This window comes from Odontesthes bonariensis, chromosome 10, assembly GCF_027942865.1.
Source record: "Odontesthes bonariensis isolate fOdoBon6 chromosome 10, fOdoBon6.hap1, whole genome shotgun sequence".
Classification (NCBI taxonomy): Eukaryota; Metazoa; Chordata; class Actinopteri; order Atheriniformes; family Atherinopsidae; genus Odontesthes; species Odontesthes bonariensis.
This window is the reverse complement of record NC_134515.1, coordinates 544,869-570,096: the sequence shown is the minus strand read 5'-3', so window position 1 is coordinate 570,096 and position 25,228 is coordinate 544,869. Positions and strand designations below refer to the sequence as shown.

General features: G+C 41.8%; 1 protein-coding gene across 2 annotated transcripts in view; it reads right to left on the bottom strand.

Annotated features, from left to right (window-relative positions):
* Positions 1-61: 61 nt before the first annotated feature.
* Positions 62-25,228, bottom strand: part of ccdc120a (coiled-coil domain containing 120a) — a 61,694-nt gene continuing 36,527 nt past the window's right edge. For both annotated transcript variants that reach the window (XM_075475871.1, XM_075475872.1), the window contains exon 11: positions 62-2,695. In XM_075475871.1, the coding sequence (XP_075331986.1) occupies positions 2,590-2,695 (106 nt within the window). In that variant the 3' untranslated portion in view covers positions 62-2,589. The remainder of the gene's footprint in view (positions 2,696-25,228) is intronic.

Sequence of the window (25,228 nt, the reverse complement as noted above, 5' to 3'; positions counted from 1 at the left end):
AAACGTGCATGAAAACAGACCAGCAGGAGGCAGTGAGAGATCTTTACTGAGAAGGTTCCGGCTCACAGAGAGTTGAAGGTTTTATTTACACAGGAAACAGCAAAAAAAAGCTCCAACTGGAAAACTACAAAGCAAAGACTTAAAAAAACATTAACCCCTTAACGCCTAAATTTATATAGCTGCATATAAAAAAATGTTTTGTGTGTGTTTCAGCCTTTAAGTAGATGGTAAATAATGCTGAGATTATTAATTTAACTTTTGCACAAAAAATAAATAGAAATTTTGGTATGTTGCTTATTTGCGACACCAGGCATAATGTTCAATAATAAGATAACAACAACACAGTAATATAACAGAGAAAAAACAAGGTTTTTTTATTCACCCTTTTTTTTTTACATATTTATTTATATAAATCTGCAACAGGAAATAAGTCCATCACTTTGCGGCATTGGGGAAATAAAGATGCTATCTGAGCTGGTTGATTGAGTCAAACGGTTTGTAGCATATATGCCACAATAGGCGTTAAGGGGTTAAATCTGTACACAGTGCACCTGAAGGGGCATAAAGTCTGGTACCAGTACCAATGCTGTGTGCAGGGCAGCAAACACATTAAAGTGTCCATCTTTGAGTTTCAGATAAAAATGAGTGTCAGATAAAAATGAGTTTCAGATAAAAATGAGTTTCAGATAAAAATGAGTGTCAGATAAAAATGAGTGTCAGATAAAAATGAGTGTCAGATAAAAATGAGTTTCAGATAAAAATGAGTTTCAGATAAAAATGAGTGTCAGATAAAAATGAGTGTCAGATAAAAATGAGTTTCAGATCTGCTGGAAAGAACAAAGAAAACATCCGAAGGAGAAAGAAAGGTGGACAGTCTGGTTGGTGATACTGGGTCTGGTTCTGCAGCTCTGACTCGTATTTACAGGTGTGTGATCTGCTTTGGTGGCAGGAGAAGAGGTGCATGCTGGGAGACTGCCTGACACTGTGGTCACATGACCAGACAGAAAAAACATCTTTATGACCGTAATGTCATTTCATTCAAAAACATTTTTATAAAATCACTAAACAGGATCAATGCAGTCAATCAGCTGATCAATAACAAAACAATCAATAACAGTGACATCATCGTCTGATTGTCGTGGTAACCGCTTTGAGTCCTGAAGCGGTTCAAAGGTTCAACATGAAACACTGAGCTTCTCTTATTGCTTCAGACCTGGATCTGGATCCAGCTTTCAACCCGGATCCTGAGTTGGTCCCAGTCCCAGGCGAGTCTTGACCTGGCGGTCTTATTGCAGGACTCGGTGCAGAACCTGGTTCTGAATGTGGTCCTGGTCCAGACCTTGCTGCAGAACCTGGTTCTGAATGTGGTCCTGGTCCAGACCTTGCTGCAGAACCTGGTTCTGCTGGTTTCAGGATTAAACTCAGTTTTTAGTGCAGACATGTTGAGTCTAAAGCACAAGATTACCTGATGCTTCCTTTTTGGACACCTGAGGGATTAACAGGTCGCCTGATCCGATCAGCACGAGGGTAGGGTAACCCTAACCCTAGGCTAACCCTAACCCTAGGCTAACCCTAACCCGAGGCTAACCCTAACCCGAGGCTAACCCTAACCCTAGGCTAATCCTAACCCGAGGGTAATCCTAACCCTAGGCTAACCCTAACCCGAGGCTAACCCTAACCCGAGGCTAATCCTAACCCGAGGCTAACCCTAACCCGAGGCTAACCCTAACCCGAGGCTAACCCTAACCCGAGGCTAACCCTAACCCTAGGCTAACCCTAGGGTAACCCTAACCCGAGGCTAACCCTAACCCGAGGCGGCTGCACTGAGCTGGTGATGTCAGCTGGTGATGTCATCGCCTGATTATCTCAGAGGAGACTCTTCCTCCTCTGAAAAGAACAGATTGTTCGAGCATTGGTCTGATCCCAGGATGAAGATGGTTGCTGCTCTTCGACAGGAACCTGAAACCTTTGAGCAGGTATGCAGGCCTCTGAGCTCCAGGTGTGTCGGAGGGTCTCAGGAAGACCCCCAAACAGCTCCGTGACTCAGCAAAGGAGCAGGACAGAAAGGTTTTATTTCCCTAAAACTGTTTTTAAAACAGCACAAACATCATGTGTGAGGTCATCCGTTGGACTGATTAACTCATCAGTGGGACGGTTCTGACGGGCCAGTTTGGTTCTGACGGGCCAGTTTGGTTCTGACGGGCCAGTTTGTTCTGGTTTGTGGGTCAGAGGCACGCTGGGAGAATCTGGACCCAGTCCAGTCTCAGAAACCCAGAACTGTTCGGTGTAAACGGGCCTTTGGGTCCAGGTGACGGGTCCTACGGTGCCGAATCTCTCTCATTAGTCTGAATGTCTTAGAGACGCCATCTTTGAAACAGGAGCTTCTGCTGGTCAGTTTGTTCTGACATCACCTGGATGACATCATAGTGGGAGGGGCCATAACCTGAAGTGGAGCCTTCATCAACCAGGACTACGTGCTCCACCTGGTCACAGGTGTGATGATTCGGTCCCCGGGACACATCGAGCCCAGGAAGCCAGCCTGGGATTGGTCCATGTGTCAGCTCCTCAGCGTCCGGATTGGTCGGCAGGTCACACCAGAGTCCCAGGCGAAGGCTGGTCCAGCGGAGGGTCTCTGAGAGCGACTTCCTGTTTCTGAGAGGGGGCGGAGTCATGGTAGAAGGAGCCGTCCACAGACCTGAGAGAGGGAGACAGCTTTACTATCAGCAGTTACGGTAAAGTGTGCTGTCAGGCTCAGGCTCGGGTAAAGTCCTTGGCTGTGTTGCAAACAGCCTACTACTCCTACTAACTTTAACTTTTTTTAAGTTCCCGGATGCATACTAGATTCTCCGAAATGTTGGGTATGCATCATGAGGTTACTACTCATACTCAAACTACCCAAGATGCAACGTAACGTGACGTCGCCGATCGTCATTTCCTGTCAAAACGGCAGTTTCAAGCTAGCTACAACGAGGGTAGCTTCACTTCCTGTTTTCAAAACAAAAGCACCAATTGTATGGTAATGGCTTTCCCTATGATAAAAGGCAACGGGTAATTTATTTTGTGAAAATAACAGGAAGTGCGTTAGCTCACTGCGGCTAGCTTTAGCAGCGCCGAATTCGTGGGAACAAAATTGTAAACAGCCGGTATTTTGTCAGGTTTTCAACACGTTGGGGATCTAAACGACTACTTTCTCTCCTGAAAATGTTTCAAATGTTGCTAAAGTTTACAGAGTTTAGAGCTTAAGGGAAATCAGCTTCAGGCCGGCTGATTTCAGCTCGGGCAGGAGCGAAATGCATTGTGGGTAAACACTCTGCATACTGTTTGATTGATGAGTACGCAGTATGTAGTATGCAGTCTGCAGTATGTAGTATGTAGTATGCGGTATGCAGTATGCAGTATGCAGTATGCAGTCTGCAGTATGTAGTATGTAGTAAGCAGTATGTAGTATGTAGTATGTAGTATGTAGTATGCAGTATGTAGTATGTAGTATGCAGTATGCAGTCTGCAGTCTGCAGTATGCAGTATGTAGTATGCAGTATGTAGTATGCGGTATGCAGTCTGCAGTATGCAGTATGCAGTATGTAGTATGTAGTATGTAGTATGCAGTATGTAGTATGCAGTATGTAGTATGTAGTATGCGGTATGCAGTCTGCAGTATGCAGTATGTAGTATGCAGTATGTAGTATGCGGTATGCAGTATCCAGTATGCAGTCTGCAGTATGTAGTATGTAGTATGCAGTATGTAGTATGTAGTATGCAGTATGTAGTATGCAGTATGCAGTATGTAGTATGCGGTATGAAGTATGCAGTATGCAGTCTGCAGTCTGCAGTATGCAGTATGTAGTATGCAGTATGTAGTATGCAGTATGTAGTATGTAGTATGTAGTATGCAGTATGTAGTATGTAGTATGTAGTATGCAGTATGTGGTATGCAGTATGCAGTATGTAGTATGCGGTATGAAGTATGCAGTATGCAGTATGTAGTATGTAGTATGCAGTATGTAGTATGTAGTATGTAGTATGCAGTATGCCGTATGCAGTATGTAGTATGCAGTATGTAGTATGTAGTATGTAGTATGCAGTATGTAGTATGTAGTATGTAGTATGCAGTATGTTGTATGCAGTATGCAGTATGTAGTATGTAGTATGTAGTATGCAGTATGTAGTATGTAGTATGTAGTATGCAGTATGTAGTATGCAGTATGCAGTATGTAGTATGCGGTATGAAGTATGCAGTATGCAGTCTGCAGTATGTAGTATGCAGTATGTAGTATGTAGTATGCAGTATGTAGTATGTAGTATGTAGTATGCAGTATGTAGTATGCAGTATGCAGTATGTAGTATGTAGTATGTAGTATGTAGTATGCGGTATGCAGTATGCAGTATGCAGTATGCAGTCTGCAGTATCCAGTATGTAGTATGTAGTATGCAGTATGTAGTATGTAGTATGCAGTATGCAGTATGCAGTATGCAGTCTGCAGTATCCAGTATGTAGTATGTAGTATGCAGTATGTAGTATGTAGTATGCAGTATGCAGTCTGCAGTCTGCAGTATGCAGTATGTAGTATGCAGTATGTAGTATGCAGTATGCAGTATGTAGTATGCGGTATGCAGTATGCAGTATGCAGTATCCAGTATGCAGTCTGCAGTCTGCAGTATGTAGTATGCAGTATGTAGTATGTAGTATGCGGTATGCAGTATGCAGTATGTAGTATGTAGTATGTAGTATGCAGTATGTAGTATGCAGTATGTAGTATGTAGTATGCGGTATGCAGTCTGCAGTATGCAGTATGTAGTATGCAGTATGTAGTATGCGGTATGCAGTATCCAGTATGCAGTCTGCAGTCTGCAGTATGTAGTATGTAGTATGCAGTATGTAGTATGTAGTATGCAGTATGTAGTATGCAGTATGCAGTATGTAGTATGCGGTATGAAGTATGCAGTATGCAGTCTGCAGTCTGCAGTATGCAGTATGTAGTATGCAGTATGTAGTATGCAGTATGTAGTATGTAGTATGTAGTATGCAGTATGTAGTATGTAGTATGTAGTATGCAGTATGTAGTATGCAGTATGCAGTATGTAGTATGCGGTATGAAGTATGCAGTATGCAGTATGTAGTATGTAGTATGCAGTATGTAGTATGTAGTATGTAGTATGCAGTATGCCGTATGCAGTATGTAGTATGCAGTATGTAGTATGTAGTATGTAGTATGCAGTATGTAGTATGTAGTATGTAGTATGCAGTATGTAGTATGCAGTATGCAGTATGTAGTATGTAGTATGTAGTATGCAGTATGTAGTATGTAGTATGTAGTATGCAGTATGTAGTATGCAGTATGCAGTATGTAGTATGCGGTATGAAGTATGCAGTATGCAGTCTGCAGTATGTAGTATGCAGTATGTAGTATGTAGTATGTAGTATGCAGTATGTAGTATGTAGTATGTAGTATGCAGTATGTAGTATGCAGTATGCAGTATGTAGTATGTAGTATGTAGTATGCAGTATGTAGTATGTAGTATGTAGTATGCAGTATGTAGTATGCAGTATGCAGTATGTAGTATGCGGTATGAAGTATGCAGTATGCAGTCTGCAGTCTGCAGTATGCAGTATGTAGTATGCAGTATGTAGTATGCAGTCTGCAGTATGCAGTATGCAGTATGTAGTATGTAGTATGCAGTCTGCAGTCTGCAGTATGTAGTATGCAGTATGTAGTATGTAGTATGCGGTATGCAGTATGCAGTATGCAGTATGCAGTATGCAGTCTGCAGTATCCAGTATGTAGTATGTAGTATGCAGTATGTAGTATGTAGTATGCAGTATGCAGTATGCAGTATGCAGTCTGCAGTATCCAGTATGTAGTATGTAGTATGCAGTATGTAGTATGTAGTATGCAGTATGCAGTCTGCAGTCTGCAGTATGCAGTATGTAGTATGCAGTATGTAGTATGCAGTATGCAGTATGTAGTATGCGGTATGCAGTATGCAGTATGCAGTATCCAGTATGCAGTCTGCAGTCTGCAGTATGTAGTATGCAGTATGTAGTATGTAGTATGCGGTATGCAGTATGCAGTCTGCAGTCTGCAGTATGCAGTATGTAGTATGTAGTATGCGGTATGCAGTCTGCAGTCTGCAGTCTGCAGTATGCAGTATGTAGTATGCAGTATGCAGTATGTAGTATGCAGTATGTAGTATGTAGTATGCGGTATGCAGTATGCAGTATGCAGTATGCAGTCTGCAGTATCCAGTATGTAGTATGTAGTATGCAGTATGTAGTATGTAGTATGCAGTATGCAGTATGCAGTCTGCAGTATCCAGTATGTAGTATGTAGTATGCAGTATGTAGTATGTAGTATGCAGTATGCAGTCTGCAGTATGCAGTATGTAGTATGCAGTATGTAGTATGCAGTATGCAGTATGTGGTATGCGGTATGCAGTATGCAGTATCCAGTATGCAGTCTGCAGTCTGCAGTATGTAGTATGCAGTATGTAGTATGTAGTATGCGGTATGCAGTATGCAGTCTGCAGTCTGCAGTATGCAGTATGTAGTATGTAGTATGCAGTCTGCAGTCTGCAGTATGCAGTATGTAGTATGCAGTATGCAGTATGCAGTATGCGGTATGCAGTATGCAGTCTGCAGTCTGCAGTATGTAGTATGTAGTATGTAGTATGCGGTATGCAGTATGCAGTATGCAGTATGTAGTATGCGGTATGCGGTATGCAGTATGCAGTCTGCAGTATGCAGTATGTAGTATGTAGTATGCGGTATGCAGTATGGAGTCTGCAGTCTGCAGTATGTAGTATGTAGTATGTAGTATGCGGTATGCAGTATGCAGTCTGCAGTCTGCAGTATGTAGTATGTAGTATGCAGTATGCAGTATGCAGTATGTAGTATGCAGTATGCAGTATGTAGTATGCAGTCTGCAGTATGTAGTATGTAGTATGTAGTATGCAGTATGCGGTATGCGGTATGCAGTATGCAGTCTGCAGTATGCAGTATGTAGTATGTAGTATGCGGTATGCAGTATGCAGTCTGCAGTCTGCAGTATGTAGTATGTAGTATGTAGTATGCGGTATGCAGTATGCAGTCTGCAGTCTGCAGTATGTAGTATGTAGTATGTAGTATGCGGTATGCAGTATGTAGTCTGCAGTCTGCAGTATGCAGTATGTAGTATGCAGTATGTAGTATGCAGTATGCAGTATGTAGTATGTAGCATATAGTATGCAGTATGCAGTCTGCAGTATGCAGTATGCAGTCTGCAGTCTGCAGTATGTAGTATGCAGTATGCAGTCTGCAGTATGCAGTATGCAGTATGTACTATGCAGTATGCAGTATGCAGTATGTAGTATGCAGTATGCAGTATGCAGTATGTAGTATGCAGTATGTAGTATGCAGTATGCAGTCTGCAGTCTGCAGTATGTAGTATGCAGTATGTAGTATGCAGTATGTAGTATGCAGTATGCAGTCTGCAGTATGCAGTATGTAGTATGCAGTATGTAGTATGCAGTATGTAGTATGCAGTATGTACTATGCAGTATGTAGTATGCAGTATGCAGTATGTACTATGCAGTATGCAGTCTGCAGTATGTAGTATGTAGTATGTAGTATGCAGTATGCAGTCTGCAGTATGCAGTATGTAGTATGCAGTATGTAGTATGCAGTATGTACTATGCAGTATGCAGTATGCGGTATGCAGTATGCAGTCTGCAGTCTGCAGTATGCAGTATGTAGTATGCAGTATGCAGTATGTACTATGCAGTATGCAGTCTGCAGTATGCAGTATGTAGTATGTAGTATGTAGTATGCAGTATGTAGTATGCAGTATGCAGTATGTAGTATGCAGTCTGCAGTATGCAGTATGTAGTCTGCAGTATGCAGTATGCAGTCTGCAGTATGTAGTATGCAGTATGCAGTATGTACTATGCAGTATGCAGTCTGCAGTATGCAGTATGTAGTATGTAGTATGCAGTATGTACTATGCAGTATGTACTATGCAGTATGCAGTCTGCAGTATGCAGTCTGCAGTATGTACTATGCAGTATGCAGTATGCAGTCTGCAGTATGTACTATGCAGTATGCAGTCTGCAGTATGCAGTATGTAGTATGTAGTATGTAGTATGCAGTATGCAGTATGTACTATGCAGTATGCAGTGTAGTATGCAGTATGCAGTCTGCAGTCTGCAGTATGCAGTATGTAGTATGCAGTATGTACTATGCAGTATGCAGTCTGCAGTATGCAGTATGTAGTATGTAGTATGCAGTATGCAGTATGCAGTATGTAGTATGCAGTATGCAGTATGTAGTATGCAGTATGTAGTATGTAGTATGCGGTATGCAGTATGCAGTATGCAGTATGCAGTCTGCAGTATCCAGTATGTAGTATGTAGTATGCAGTATGTAGTATGTAGTATGCAGTATGCAGTATGCAGTCTGCAGTATCCAGTATGTAGTATGTAGTATGCAGTATGTAGTATGTAGTATGCAGTATGCAGTCTGCAGTATGCAGTATGTAGTATGCAGTATGTAGTATGCAGTATGCAGTATGTGGTATGCGGTATGCAGTATGCAGTATCCAGTATGCAGTCTGCAGTCTGCAGTATGTAGTATGCAGTATGTAGTATGTAGTATGCGGTATGCAGTATGCAGTCTGCAGTCTGCAGTATGCAGTATGTAGTATGTAGTATGCAGTCTGCAGTCTGCAGTATGCAGTATGTAGTATGCAGTATGCAGTATGCAGTATGCGGTATGCAGTATGCAGTCTGCAGTCTGCAGTATGTAGTATGTAGTATGTAGTATGCGGTATGCAGTATGCAGTATGCAGTATGTAGTATGCGGTATGCGGTATGCAGTATGCAGTCTGCAGTATGCAGTATGTAGTATGTAGTATGCGGTATGCAGTATGGAGTCTGCAGTCTGCAGTATGTAGTATGTAGTATGTAGTATGCGGTATGCAGTATGCAGTCTGCAGTCTGCAGTATGTAGTATGTAGTATGCAGTATGCAGTATGCAGTATGTAGTATGCAGTATGCAGTATGTAGTATGCAGTCTGCAGTATGTAGTATGTAGTATGTAGTATGCAGTATGCGGTATGCGGTATGCAGTATGCAGTCTGCAGTATGCAGTATGTAGTATGTAGTATGCGGTATGCAGTATGCAGTCTGCAGTCTGCAGTATGTAGTATGTAGTATGTAGTATGCGGTATGCAGTATGCAGTCTGCAGTCTGCAGTATGTAGTATGTAGTATGTAGTATGCGGTATGCAGTATGTAGTCTGCAGTCTGCAGTATGCAGTATGTAGTATGCAGTATGTAGTATGCAGTATGCAGTATGTAGTATGTAGCATATAGTATGCAGTATGCAGTCTGCAGTATGCAGTATGCAGTCTGCAGTCTGCAGTATGTAGTATGCAGTATGCAGTCTGCAGTATGCAGTATGCAGTATGTACTATGCAGTATGCAGTATGCAGTATGTAGTATGCAGTATGCAGTATGCAGTATGTAGTATGCAGTATGTAGTATGCAGTATGCAGTCTGCAGTCTGCAGTATGTAGTATGCAGTATGTAGTATGCAGTATGTAGTATGCAGTATGCAGTCTGCAGTATGCAGTATGTAGTATGCAGTATGTAGTATGCAGTATGTAGTATGCAGTATGTACTATGCAGTATGTAGTATGCAGTATGCAGTATGTACTATGCAGTATGCAGTCTGCAGTATGTAGTATGTAGTATGCAGTATGCAGTCTGCAGTATGCAGTATGTAGTATGCAGTATGTAGTATGCAGTATGTACTATGCAGTATGCAGTATGCGGTATGCAGTATGCAGTCTGCAGTCTGCAGTATGCAGTATGTAGTATGCAGTATGCAGTATGTACTATGCAGTATGCAGTCTGCAGTATGCAGTATGTAGTATGTAGTATGTAGTATGCAGTATGTAGTATGCAGTATGCAGTATGTAGTATGCAGTCTGCAGTATGCAGTATGTAGTCTGCAGTATGCAGTATGCAGTCTGCAGTATGTAGTATGCAGTATGCAGTATGTACTATGCAGTATGCAGTCTGCAGTATGCAGTATGTAGTATGTAGTATGCAGTATGTACTATGCAGTATGTACTATGCAGTATGCAGTCTGCAGTATGCAGTCTGCAGTATGTACTATGCAGTATGCAGTCTGCAGTATGCAGTATGTAGTATGTAGTATGTAGTATGCAGTATGCAGTATGTACTATGCAGTATGCAGTGTAGTATGCAGTATGCAGTCTGCAGTCTGCAGTATGCAGTATGTAGTATGCAGTATGTACTATGCAGTATGCAGTCTGCAGTATGCAGTATGTAGTATGTAGTATGCAGTATGCAGTATGCAGTATGTAGTATGCAGTATGCAGTATGTAGTATGCAGTATGCAGTATGTACTATGCAGTATGCAGTCTGCAGTATGCAGTATGTAGTATGCAGTATGCAGTATGTAGTATGCAGTATGTAGTATGCAGTATGCAGTATGCAGTATGCAGTATGTAGTATGCAGTATGTGGTATGCAGTATGTACTATGCAGTATGCAGTATGCGGTATGCAGTATGCAGTCTGCAGTCTGCAGTATGCAGTATGTAGTATGCAGTATGCAGTATGTACTATGCAGTATGCAGTCTGCAGTATGCAGTATGTAGTATGTAGTATGCAGTATGTAGTATGCAGTATGCAGTATGCAGTCTGCAGTATGCAGTCTGCAGTATGCAGTATGCAGTCTGCAGTATGCAGTCTGCAGTATGCAGTATGTAGTATGCAGTATGTAGTATGCAGTATGTACTATGCGGTATGCGGTATGCAGTATGCAGTCTGCAGTCTGCAGTATGCAGTATGTAGTATGCAGTATGCAGTATGTACTATGCAGTCTGCAGTATGCAGTATGTAGTATGTAGTATGCAGTATGTAGTATGCAGTATGCAGTATGTAGTATGCAGTCTGCAGTATGCAGTATGCAGTATGCAGTCTGCAGTCTGCAGTATGTAGTATGCAGTATGCAGTATGTACTATGCAGTATGCAGTCTGCAGTATGCAGTATGTAGTATGTAGTATGTAGTATGCAGTATGTACTATGCAGTATGTACTATGCAGTATGCAGTCTGCAGTATGCAGTATGCAGTATGCAGTCTGCAGTATGCAGTCTGCAGTATGTAGTATGCAGTATGTACTATGCAGTATGTACTATGCAGTATGTAGTATGTAGTATGCAGTATGTACTATGCAGTATGCAGTCTGCAGTATGTAGTATGCAGTATGTACTATGCAGTATGTACTATGCAGTATGTAGTATGTAGTATGCAGTATGTACTATGCAGTATGTACTATGCAGTATGTAGTATGTAGTATGCAGTATGTACTATGCAGTATGTACTATGCAGTATGTAGTATGTAGTATGCAGTATGTAGTATGCAGTATGTACTATGCAGTATGCAGTATGCAGTCTGCAGTATGCAGTCTGCAGTATGTAGTATGCAGTATGTACTATGCAGTATGTACTATGCAGTATGTAGTATGTAGTATGCAGTATGTACTATGCAGTATGTACTATGCAGTATGCAGTCTGCAGTATGTAGTATGCAGTATGTAGTATGCAGTCTGCAGTATGCAGTATGTAGTATGTAGTATGTAGTATGCAGTATGCAGTATGTACTATGCAGTATGCAGTCTGCAGTATGCAGTATGCAGTCTGCAGTATGCAGTCTGCAGTCTGCAGTATGTAGTATGCAGTATGTACTATGCAGTATGCAGTCTGCAGTCTGCAGTATGCAGTATGTAGTATGTACTATGCAGTATGCAGTCTGCAGTATTTAGTATGTAGTATGTAGTATGCAGTATGCAGTATGCAGTATGTACTATGCAGTATGCAGTCTGCAGTATGCAGTATGTAGTATGCAGTATGTAGTATGCAGTATGTACTATGCTGTATGCAGTATGCGGTATGCAGTATGCAGTATGTAGTATGCAGTATGCAGTATGTACTATGCAGTATGCAGTATGTAGTATGTAGTATGTAGTATGCAGTATGCAGTATGCAGTATGTAGTATGCAGTCTCCAGTATGCAGTATGTAGTATGCAGTATGCAGTATGCAGTCTGCAGTCTGCAGTATGCAGTCTGCAGTATGCAGTATGCAGTCTGCAGTATGTAGTATGCAGTATGTAGTATGCAGTATGCAGTATGCAGTCTGCAGTATGCAGTCTGCAGTATGCAGTATGCAGTCTGCAGTATGCAGTATGCAGTATGTAGTATGCAGTATGTAGTATGCAGTATGTAGTATGCAGTATGCGGTATGCAGTATGCAGTCTGCAGTCTGCAGTATGTAGTATGCAGTATGTACTATGCAGTATGCAGTCTGCAGTATGCAGTATGTAGTATGTAGTATGCAGTATGTAGTATGCAGTATGCAGTATGCAGTCTGCAGTATGTAGTATGCAGTATGCAGTATGCAGTCTGCAGTATGCAGTCTGCAGTCTGCAGTATGTAGTATGCAGTATGCAGTATGTACTATGCAGTATGCAGTCTGCAGTCTGCAGTCTGCAGTATGCAGTATGTAGTATGCAGTATGCAGTATGTACTATGCAGTATGCAGTCTGCAGTATGCAGTATGTAGTATGCAGTATGCAGTATGTAGTATGCAGTATGCAGTATGCAGTATGTAGTATGCAGTATGCAGTATGTAGTATGCAGTATGCAGTATGTACTATGCAGTATGCAGTCTGCAGTATGCAGTATGTAGTATGTAGTATGCAGTATGTAGTATGCAGTATGTAGTATGCAGTATGCAGTATGCAGTCTGCAGTATGCAGTATGCAGTCTGCAGTATGCAGTATGTAGTATGCAGTATGTAGTATGCAGTATGTACTATGCTGTATGCAGTATGCGGTATGCAGTATGCAGTCTGCAGTATGCAGTATGTAGTATGCAGTATGCAGTATGTACTATGCAGTATGCAGTATGTAGTATGTAGTATGTAGTATGCAGTATGCAGTATGTAGTATGCAGTCTGCAGTATGCAGTATGTAGTATGCAGTCTGCAGTCTGCAGTATGCAGTCTGCAGTATGCAGTATGCAGTCTGCAGTATGCAGTATGTAGTATGCAGTATGTAGTATGCAGTATGCAGTATGCAGTATGCGGTATGCAGTATGCGGTCTGCAGTATGCAGTATGCAGTCTGCAGTATGCAGTATGTAGTATGCAGTATGTAGTATGCAGTATGCAGTCTGCAGTCTGCAGTATGCAGTATGTAGTATGCAGTATGTAGTATGCAGTATGCAGTATGCAGTATGTAGTATGCAGTATGTAGTATGCAGTATGCAGTCTGCAGTCTGCAGTATGCAGTCTGCAGTATGCAGTCTGCAGTATGCAGTATGTAGTATGCAGTATGCAGTCTGCAGTATGCAGTATGCAGTATGCAGTATGTAGTATGCAGTATGCAGTATGTAGTATGTAGTATGCAGTATGCAGTCTGCAGTCTGCAGTATGCAGTCTGCAGTATGCAGTATGCAGTCTGCAGTATGCAGTATGCAGTCTGCAGTATGCAGTATGTAGTATGCAGTATGTAGTATGCAGTATGTAGTATGCAGTATGCGGTATGCAGTATGCAGTCTGCAGTATGCAGTATGCAGTCTGCAGTATGCAGTATGTAGTATGCAGTATGTAGTATGCAGTCTGCAGTATGCAGTATGTAGTATGCAGTATGTAGTATGCAGTATGCGGTATGCAGTATGTAGTATGCAGTATGTAGTATGCAGTATGCAGTATGCAGTCTGCAGTATGCAGTATGTAGTATGCAGTATGTAGTATGCAGTATGTACTATGCTGTATGCAGTATGCGGTATGCAGTATGCAGTCTGCAGTCTGCAGTATGCAGTATGTAGTATGCAGTATGCAGTATGTACTATGCAGTATGCAGTATGTAGTATGTAGTATGTAGTATGCAGTATGCAGTATGTAGTATGCAGTCTCCAGTATGCAGTATGTAGTATGCAGTATGCAGTATGCAGTCTGCAGTCTGCAGTATGCAGTCTGCAGTATGCAGTATGCAGTCTGCAGTATGTAGTATGCAGTATGTAGTATGCAGTATGCAGTATGCAGTCTGCAGTATGCAGTCTGCAGTATGCAGTATGCAGTCTGCAGTATGCAGTATGCAGTATGTAGTATGCAGTATGTAGTATGCAGTATGTAGTATGCAGTATGCGGTATGCAGTATGCAGTCTGCAGTCTGCAGTATGTAGTATGCAGTATGTACTATGCAGTATGCAGTCTGCAGTATGCAGTATGTAGTATGTAGTATGCAGTATGTAGTATGCAGTATGCAGTATGCAGTCTGCAGTATGTAGTATGCAGTATGCAGTATGCAGTCTGCAGTATGCAGTCTGCAGTCTGCAGTATGTAGTATGCAGTATGCAGTATGTACTATGCAGTATGCAGTCTGCAGTCTGCAGTCTGCAGTATGCAGTATGTAGTATGCAGTATGCAGTATGTACTATGCAGTATGCAGTCTGCAGTATGCAGTATGTAGTATGCAGTATGCAGTATGTAGTATGCAGTATGCAGTATGCAGTATGTAGTATGCAGTATGCAGTATGTAGTATGCAGTATGCAGTATGTACTATGCAGTATGCAGTCTGCAGTATGCAGTATGTAGTATGTAGTATGCAGTATGTAGTATGCAGTATGTAGTATGCAGTATGCAGTATGCAGTCTGCAGTATGCAGTCTGCAGTATGCAGTATGCAGTCTGCAGTATGCAGTATGTAGTATGCAGTATGTAGTATGCAGTATGTACTATGCTGTATGCAGTATGCGGTATGCAGTATGCAGTCTGCAGTATGCAGTATGTAGTATGCAGTATGCAGTATGTACTATGCAGTATGCAGTATGTAGTATGTAGTATGTAGTATGCAGTATGCAGTATGTAGTATGCAGTCTGCAGTATGCAGTATGTAGTATGCAGTCTGCAGTCTGCAGTATGCAGTCTGCAGTATGCAGTATGCAGTCTGCAGTATGCAGTATGTAGTATGCAGTATGTAGTATGCAGTATGCAGTATGCAGTATGCGGTATGCAGTATGCGGTCTGCAGTATGCAGTATGCAGTCTGCAGTATGCAGTATGCAGTATGCAGTCTGCAGTCTGCAGTATGCAGTATGTAGTATGCAGTATGTAGTATGCAGTATGCAGTATGCAGTATGTAGTATGCAGTATGTAGTATGCAGTATGCAGTCTGCAGTCTGCAGTATGCAGTCTGCAGTATGCAGTCTGCAGTATGCAGTATGTAGTATGCAGTATGCAGTATGCAGTATGCAGTATGCAGTCTGCAGTATGCAGTATGTAGTATGCAGTATGTAGTATGCATTATGCAGTATGTAGTATGTAGTATGCAGTATGCAGTCTGCAGTCTGCAGTATGCAGTCTGCAGTATGCAGTATGCAGTCTGCAGTATGCAGTATGCAGTCTGCAGTATGCAGTATGTAGTATGCAGTATGTAGTATGCAGTATGTAGTATGCAGTATGCGGTATGCAGTATGCAGTCTGCAGTATGCAGTATGCAGTCTGCAGTATGCAGTATGTAGTATGCAGTATGTAGTATGCAGTCTGCAGTATGCAGTATGTAGTATGCAGTATGTAGTATGCAGTATGCGGTATGCAGTATGCAGTCTGCAGTCTGCAGTATGCAGTATGTAGTATGCAGTATGCAGTATGTACTATGCAGTATGCAGTCTGCAGTATGCAGTATGTAGTATGTAGTATGCAGTATGTAGTATGCAGTATGCAGTATGCAGTCTGCAGTATGCAGTATGCAGTATGCAGTCTGCAGTCTGCAGTATGCAGTCTGCAGTATGCAGTATGCAGTCTGCAGTATGTAGTATGTAGTATGCAGTATGTAGTATGCAGTATGTAGTATGCAGTATGCAGTATGCAGTCTGCAGTATGCAGTCTGCAGTATGCAGTATGTAGTATGCAGTATGTAGTATGCAGTATGTACTATGCAGTATGGAGTATGCGGTATGCAGTCTGCAGTCTGCAGTATGCAGTATGCAGTATGCAGTCTGCAGTATGCAGTCTGCAGTCTGCAGTATGTAGTATGCAGTATGCAGTATGTACTATGCAGTCTGCAGTATGCAGTCTGCAGTCTGCAGTATGCAGTATGTAGTATGCAGTATGCAGTATGTACTATGCAGTATGCAGTCTGCAGTATGCAGTATGTAGTATGTAGTATGCAGTATGCAGTATGTAGTATGCAGTATGCAGTATGTACTATGCAGTATGCAGTCTGCAGTATGCAGTATGTAGTATGTAGTATGCAGTATGTAGTATGCAGTATGTAGTATGCAGTATGCAGTATGCAGTATGCAGTCTGCAGTATGCAGTATGCAGTCTGCAGTATGCAGTATGTAGTATGCAGTATGTAGTATGCAGTATGCAGTATGCGGTATGCAGTATGCAGTCTGCAGTATGCAGTATGTAGTATGCAGTATGCAGTATGTACTATGCAGTATGCAGTATGTAGTATGTAGTATGTAGTATGCAGTATGCAGTATGTAGTATGCAGTCTGCAGTATGCAGTATGTAGTATGCAGTATGCAGTCTGCAGTCTGCAGTATGCAGTCTGCAGTATGCAGTATGCAGTCTGCAGTATGCAGTATGCAGTCTGCAGTATGCAGTATGTAGTATGCGGTATGTAGTATGCAGTATGCGGTATGCAGTATGCGGTATGCAGTATGCGGTCTGCAGTATGCAGTATGCAGTCTGCAGTATGCAGTATGTAGTATGCAGTATGTAGTATGCAGTATGCAGTATGCAGTCTGCAGTCTGCAGTATGCAGTCTGCAGTATGCAGTATGTAGTATGCAGTATGTAGTATGCAGTATGCAGTATGTAGTATGTAGTATGCAGTATGCAGTCTGCAGTCTGCAGTATGCAGTCTGCAGTATGCAGTATGCAGTCTGCAGTATGCAGTATGCAGTCTGCAGTATGCAGTATGTAGTATGCAGTATGTAGTATGCAGTATGCAGTATGCAGTCTGCAGTATGCAGTATGCAGTCTGCAGTATGCAGTATGTAGTATGCAGTATGTAGTATGCAGTATGTAGTATGCAGTCTGCAGTATGCAGTATGTAGTATGCAGTATGTAGTATGCAGTATGCGGTATGCAGTATGCAGTCTGCAGTCTGCAGTATGCAGTATGTAGTATGCAGTATGCAGTATGTACTATGCAGTATGCAGTCTGCAGTATGCAGTATGTAGTATGTAGTATGCAGTATGTAGTATGCAGTATGCAGTATGCAGTCTGCAGTCTGCAGTATGCAGTCTGCAGTATGCAGTCTGCAGTATGTAGTATGTAGTATGCAGTATGTAGTATGCAGTATGTAGTATGCAGTATGCAGTATGCAGTCTGCAGTATGCAGTATGCAGTCTGCAGTATGCAGTATGTAGTATGCAGTATGTAGTATGCAGTATGTACTATGCGGTATGCAGTATGCGGTATGCAGTATGCAGTCTGCAGTCTGCAGTATGCAGTATGTAGTATGCAGTATGCAGTATGCAGTATGTACTATGCAGTATGCAGTCTGCAGTATGCAGTATGTAGTATGTAGTATGCAGTATGCAGTATGTAGTATGCAGTCTGCAGTATGCAGTATGTAGTATGCAGTATGCAGTATGCAGTCTGCAGTATGCAGTCTGCAGTATGCAGTCTGCAGTATGTAGTATGTAGTATGCAGTATGCAGTCTGCAGTATGCAGTATGTAGTATGCAGTATGTAGTATGCAGTATGTACTATGCAGTATGCAGTATGCGGTATGCAGTATGCAGTCTGCAGTCTGCAGTATGCAGTATGTAGTATGCAGTATGCAGTATGTACTATGCAGTATGCAGTCTGCAGTATGCAGTATGTAGTATGTAGTATGTAGTATGCAGTATGTAGTATGCAGTATGCAGTATGTAGTATGCAGTCTGCAGTATGCAGTATGTAGTCTGCAGTATGCAGTATGCAGTCTGCAGTATGTAGTATGCAGTATGCAGTATGTACTATGCAGTATGCAGTCTGCAGTATGCAGTATGTAGTATGTAGTATGCAGTATGTACTATGCAGTATGTACTATGCAGTATGCAGTCTGCAGTATGCAGTCTGCAGTATGTACTATGCAGTATGCAGTCTGCAGTATGCAGTATGTAGTATGTAGTATGTAGTATGCAGTATGCAGTATGTACTATGCAGTATGCAGTGTAGTATGCAGTATGCAGTCTGCAGTCTGCAGTATGCAGTATGTAGTATGCAGTATGTACTATGCAGTATGCAGTCTGCAGTATGCAGTATGTAGTATGTAGTATGCAGTATGCAGTATGCAGTATGTAGTATGCAGTATGCAGTATGTAGTATGCAGTATGCAGTATGTACTATGCAGTATGCAGTCTGCAGTATGCAGTATGTAGTATGCAGTATGCAGTATGTAGTATGCAGTATGTAGTATGCAGTATGCAGTATGCAGTATGCAGTATGTAGTATGCAGTATGTGGTATGCAGTATGTACTATGCAGTATGCAGTATGCGGTATGCAGTATGCAGTCTGCAGTCTGCAGTATGCAGTATGTAGTATGCAGTATGCAGTATGTACTATGCAGTATGCAGTCTGCAGTATGCAGTATGTAGTATGTAGTATGCAGTATGTAGTATGCAGTATGCAGTATGCAGTCTGCAGTATGCAGTCTGCAGTATGCAGTATGCAGTCTGCAGTATGCAGTCTGCAGTATGCAGTATGTAGTATGCAGTATGTAGTATGCAGTATGTACTATGCGGTATGCGGTATGCAGTATGCAGTCTGCAGTCTGCAGTATGCAGTATGTAGTATGCAGTATGCAGTATGTACTATGCAGTCTGCAGTATGCAGTATGTAGTATGTAGTATGCAGTATGTAGTATGCAGTATGCAGTATGTAGTATGCAGTCTGCAGTATGCAGTATGCAGTATGCAGTCTGCAGTCTGCAGTATGCAGTCTGCAGTATGCAGTATGCAGTCTGCAGTATGTAGTATGCAGTATGCAGTATGTACTATGCAGTATGCAGTCTGCAGTATGCAGTATGTAGTATGTAGTATGTAGTATTAAGTATGTACTATGCAGTATGTACTATGCAGTATGCAGTCTGCAGTATGCAGTATGCAGTATGCAGTCTGCAGTATGCAGTCTGCAGTATGTAGTATGCAGTATGTACTATGCAGTATGTACTATGCAGTATGTAGTATGTAGTATGCAGTATGTACTATGCAGTATGCAGTCTGCAGTATGTAGTATGCAGTATGTACTATGCAGTATGTACTATGCAGTATGTAGTATGTAGTATGCAGTATGTACTATGAAGTATGTACTATGCAGTATGTAGTATGTAGTATGCAGTATGTACTATGCAGTATGTACTATGCAGTATGTAGTATGTAGTATGCAGTATGTAGTATGCAGTATGTACTATGCAGTATGCAGTATGCAGTCTGCAGTATGCAGTCTGCAGTATGTAGTATGCAGTATGTACTATGCAGTATGTACTATGCAGTATGTAGTATGTAGTATGCAGTATGTACTATGCAGTATGCAGTCTGCAGTATGTAGTATGCAGTATGTAGTATGCAGTCTGCAGTATGCAGTATGTAGTATGTAGTATGTAGTATGCAGTATGCAGTATGTACTATGCAGTATGCAGTCTGCAGTATGCAGTATGCAGTATGCAGTCTGCAGTATGCAGTCTGCAGTCTGCAGTATGTAGTATGCAGTATGTACTATGCAGTATGCAGTCTGCAGTCTGCAGTATGCAGTATGTAGTATGTACTATGCAGTATGCAGTCTGCAGTATGCAGTATGTAGTATGTAGTATGCAGTATGCAGTATGCAGTATGTACTATGCAGTATGCAGTCTGCAGTATGCAGTATGTAGTATGTAGTATGCAGTATGTAGTATGCAGTATGTAGTATGCAGTATGCAGTATGCAGTCTGCAGTATGCAGTATGTAGTATGCAGTATGTAGTATGCAGTATGTACTATGCTGTATGCAGTATGCGGTATGCAGTATGCAGTCTGCAGTCTGCAGTATGCAGTATGTAGTATGCAGTATGCAGTATGTACTATGCAGTATGCAGTATGTAGTATGTAGTATGTAGTATGCAGTATGCAGTATGTAGTATGCAGTCTCCAGTATGCAGTATGTAGTATGCAGTATGCAGTATGCAGTCTGCAGTCTGCAGTATGCAGTCTGCAGTATGCAGTATGCAGTCTGCAGTATGTAGTATGCAGTATGTAGTATGCAGTATGCAGTATGCAGTCTGCAGTATGCAGTATGTAGTATGCAGTATGTAGTATGCAGTCTGCAGTATGCAGTATGTAGTATGCAGTATGTAGTATGCAGTATGCGGTATGCAGTATGCAGTCTGCAGTCTGCAGTATGCAGTATGTAGTATGCAGTATGCAGTATGTACTATGCAGTATGCAGTCTGCAGTATGCAGTATGTAGTATGTAGTATGCAGTATGTAGTATGCAGTATGCAGTATGCAGTCTGCAGTATGCAGTATGCAGTATGCAGTCTGCAGTCTGCAGTATGCAGTCTGCAGTATGCAGTATGCAGTCTGCAGTATGTAGTATGTAGTATGCAGTATGTAGTATGCAGTATGTAGTATGCAGTATGCAGTATGCAGTCTGCAGTATGCAGTCTGCAGTATGCAGTATGTAGTATGCAGTATGTAGTATGCAGTATGTACTATGCAGTATGGAGTATGCGGTATGCAGTCTGCAGTCTGCAGTATGCAGTATGCAGTATGCAGTCTGCAGTATGCAGTCTGCAGTCTGCAGTATGTAGTATGCAGTATGCAGTATGTACTATGCAGTCTGCAGTATGCAGTCTGCAGTCTGCAGTATGCAGTATGTAGTATGCAGTATGCAGTATGTACTATGCAGTATGCAGTCTGCAGTATGCAGTATGTAGTATGTAGTATGCAGTATGCAGTATGTAGTATGCAGTATGCAGTATGTACTATGCAGTATGCAGTCTGCAGTATGCAGTATGTAGTATGTAGTATGCAGTATGTAGTATGCAGTATGTAGTATGCAGTATGCAGTATGCAGTATGCAGTCTGCAGTATGCAGTATGCAGTCTGCAGTATGCAGTATGTAGTATGCAGTATGTAGTATGCAGTATGCAGTATGCGGTATGCAGTATGCAGTCTGCAGTATGCAGTATGTAGTATGCAGTATGCAGTATGTACTATGCAGTATGCAGTATGTAGTATGTAGTATGTAGTATGCAGTATGCAGTATGTAGTATGCAGTCTGCAGTATGCAGTATGTAGTATGCAGTATGCAGTCTGCAGTCTGCAGTATGCAGTCTGCAGTATGCAGTATGCAGTCTGCAGTATGCAGTATGCAGTCTGCAGTATGCAGTATGTAGTATGCGGTATGTAGTATGCAGTATGCGGTATGCAGTATGCGGTATGCAGTATGCGGTCTGCAGTATGCAGTATGCAGTCTGCAGTATGCAGTATGTAGTATGCAGTATGTAGTATGCAGTATGCAGTATGCAGTCTGCAGTCTGCAGTATGCAGTCTGCAGTATGCAGTATGTAGTATGCAGTATGTAGTATGCAGTATGCAGTATGTAGTATGTAGTATGCAGTATGCAGTCTGCAGTCTGCAGTATGCAGTCTGCAGTATGCAGTATGCAGTCTGCAGTATGCAGTATGCAGTCTGCAGTATGCAGTATGTAGTATGCAGTATGTAGTATGCAGTATGCAGTATGCAGTCTGCAGTATGCAGTATGCAGTCTGCAGTATGCAGTATGTAGTATGCAGTATGTAGTATGCAGTATGTAGTATGCAGTCTGCAGTATGCAGTATGTAGTATGCAGTATGTAGTATGCAGTATGCGGTATGCAGTATGCAGTCTGCAGTCTGCAGTATGCAGTATGTAGTATGCAGTATGCAGTATGTACTATGCAGTATGCAGTCTGCAGTATGCAGTATGTAGTATGTAGTATGCAGTATGTAGTATGCAGTCTGCAGTCTGCAGTATGCAGTCTGCAGTATGCAGTCTGCAGTATGTAGTATGTAGTATGCAGTATGTAGTATGCAGTATGTAGTATGCAGTATGCAGTATGCAGTCTGCAGTATGCAGTATGCAGTCTGCAGTATGCAGTATGTAGTATGCAGTATGTAGTATGCAGTATGTACTATGCGGTATGCAGTATGCGGTATGCAGTATGCAGTCTGCAGTCTGCAGTATGCAGTATGTAGTATGCAGTATGCAGTATGCAGTATGTACTATGCAGTATGCAGTCTGCAGTATGCAGTATGTAGTATGTAGTATGCAGTATGCAGTATGTAGTATGCAGTCTGCAGTATGCAGTATGTAGTATGCAGTATGCAGTATGCAGTCTGCAGTATGCAGTCTGCAGTATGCAGTCTGCAGTATGTAGTATGTAGTATGCAGTATGCAGTCTGCAGTATGCAGTATGTAGTATGCAGTATGTAGTATGCAGTATGTACTATGCAGTATGCAGTATGCGGTATGCAGTATGCAGTCTGCAGTCTGCAGTATGCAGTATGTAGTATGCAGTATGCAGTATGTACTATGCAGTATGCAGTCTGCAGTATGCAGTATGTAGTATGTAGTATGTAGTATGCAGTATGTAGTATGCAGTATGCAGTATGTAGTATGCAGTCTGCAGTATGCAGTATGTAGTCTGCAGTATGCAGTATGCAGTCTGCAGTATGTAGTATGCAGTATGCAGTATGTACTATGCAGTATGCAGTCTGCAGTATGCAGTATGTAGTATGTAGTATGCAGTATGTACTATGCAGTATGTACTATGCAGTATGCAGTCTGCAGTATGCAGTCTGCAGTATGTACTATGCAGTATGCAGTCTGCAGTATGCAGTATGTAGTATGTAGTATGTAGTATGCAGTATGCAGTATGTACTATGCAGTATGCAGTGTAGTATGCAGTATGCAGTCTGCAGTCTGCAGTATGCAGTATGTAGTATGCAGTATGTACTATGCAGTATGCAGTCTGCAGTATGCAGTATGTAGTATGTAGTATGCAGTATGCAGTATGCAGTATGTAGTATGCAGTATGCAGTATGTAGTATGCAGTATGCAGTATGTACTATGCAGTATGCAGTCTGCAGTATGCAGTATGTAGTATGCAGTATGCAGTATGTAGTATGCAGTATGTAGTATGCAGTATGCAGTATGCAGTATGCAGTATGTAGTATGCAGTATGTGGTATGCAGTATGTACTATGCAGTATGCAGTATGCGGTATGCAGTATGCAGTCTGCAGTCTGCAGTATGCAGTATGTAGTATGCAGTATGCAGTATGTACTATGCAGTATGCAGTCTGCAGTATGCAGTATGTAGTATGTAGTATGCAGTATGTAGTATGCAGTATGCAGTATGCAGTCTGCAGTATGCAGTCTGCAGTATGCAGTATGCAGTCTGCAGTATGCAGTCTGCAGTATGCAGTATGTAGTATGCAGTATGTAGTATGCAGTATGTACTATGCGGTATGCGGTATGCAGTATGCAGTCTGCAGTCTGCAGTATGCAGTATGTAGTATGCAGTATGCAGTATGTACTATGCAGTCTGCAGTATGCAGTATGTAGTATGTAGTATGCAGTATGTAGTATGCAGTATGCAGTATGTAGTATGCAGTCTGCAGTATGCAGTATGCAGTATGCAGTCTGCAGTCTGCAGTATGCAGTCTGCAGTATGCAGTATGCAGTCTGCAGTATGTAGTATGCAGTATGCAGTATGTACTATGCAGTATGCAGTCTGCAGTATGCAGTATGTAGTATGTAGTATGTAGTATTAAGTATGTACTATGCAGTATGTACTATGCAGTATGCAGTCTGCAGTATGCAGTATGCAGTATGCAGTCTGCAGTATGCAGTCTGCAGTATGTAGTATGCAGTATGTACTATGCAGTATGTACTATGCAGTATGTAGTATGTAGTATGCAGTATGTACTATGCAGTATGCAGTCTGCAGTATGTAGTATGCAGTATGTACTATGCAGTATGTACTATGCAGTATGTAGTATGTAGTATGCAGTATGTACTATGAAGTATGTACTATGCAGTATGTAGTATGTAGTATGCAGTATGTACTATGCAGTATGTACTATGCAGTATGTAGTATGTAGTATGCAGTATGTAGTATGCAGTATGTACTATGCAGTATGCAGTATGCAGTCTGCAGTATGCAGTCTGCAGTATGTAGTATGCAGTATGTACTATGCAGTATGTACTATGCAGTATGTAGTATGTAGTATGCAGTATGTACTATGCAGTATGTACTATGCAGTATGCAGTCTGCAGTATGTAGTATGCAGTATGTAGTATGCAGTCTGCAGTATGCAGTATGTAGTATGTAGTATGTAGTATGCAGTATGCAGTATGTACTATGCAGTATGCAGTCTGCAGTATGCAGTATGCAGTATGCAGTCTGCAGTATGCAGTCTGCAGTCTGCAGTATGTAGTATGCAGTATGTACTATGCAGTATGCAGTCTGCAGTCTGCAGTATGCAGTATGTAGTATGTACTATGCAGTATGCAGTCTGCAGTATGCAGTATGTAGTATGTAGTATGCAGTATGCAGTATGCAGTATGTACTATGCAGTATGCAGTCTGCAGTATGCAGTATGTAGTATGTAGTATGCAGTATGTAGTATGCAGTATGTAGTATGCAGTATGCAGTATGCAGTCTGCAGTATGCAGTATGTAGTATGCAGTATGTAGTATGCAGTATGTACTATGCTGTATGCAGTATGCGGTATGCAGTATGCAGTCTGCAGTCTGCAGTATGCAGTATGTAGTATGCAGTATGCAGTATGTACTATGCAGTATGCAGTATGTAGTATGTAGTATGTAGTATGCAGTATGCAGTATGTAGTATGCAGTCTCCAGTATGCAGTATGTAGTATGCAGTATGCAGTATGCAGTCTGCAGTATGCAGTATGCAGTCTGCAGTATGCAGTATGCAGTCTGCAGTATGCAGTATGCAGTATGTAGTATGCAGTATGTAGTATGCAGTATGTAGTATGCAGTATGCGGTATGCAGTATGCAGTCTGCAGTCTGCAGTATGTAGTATGCAGTATGTACTATGCAGTATGCAGTCTGCAGTATGCAGTATGTACTATGTAGTATGCAGTATGTAGTATGCAGTATGCAGTATGCAG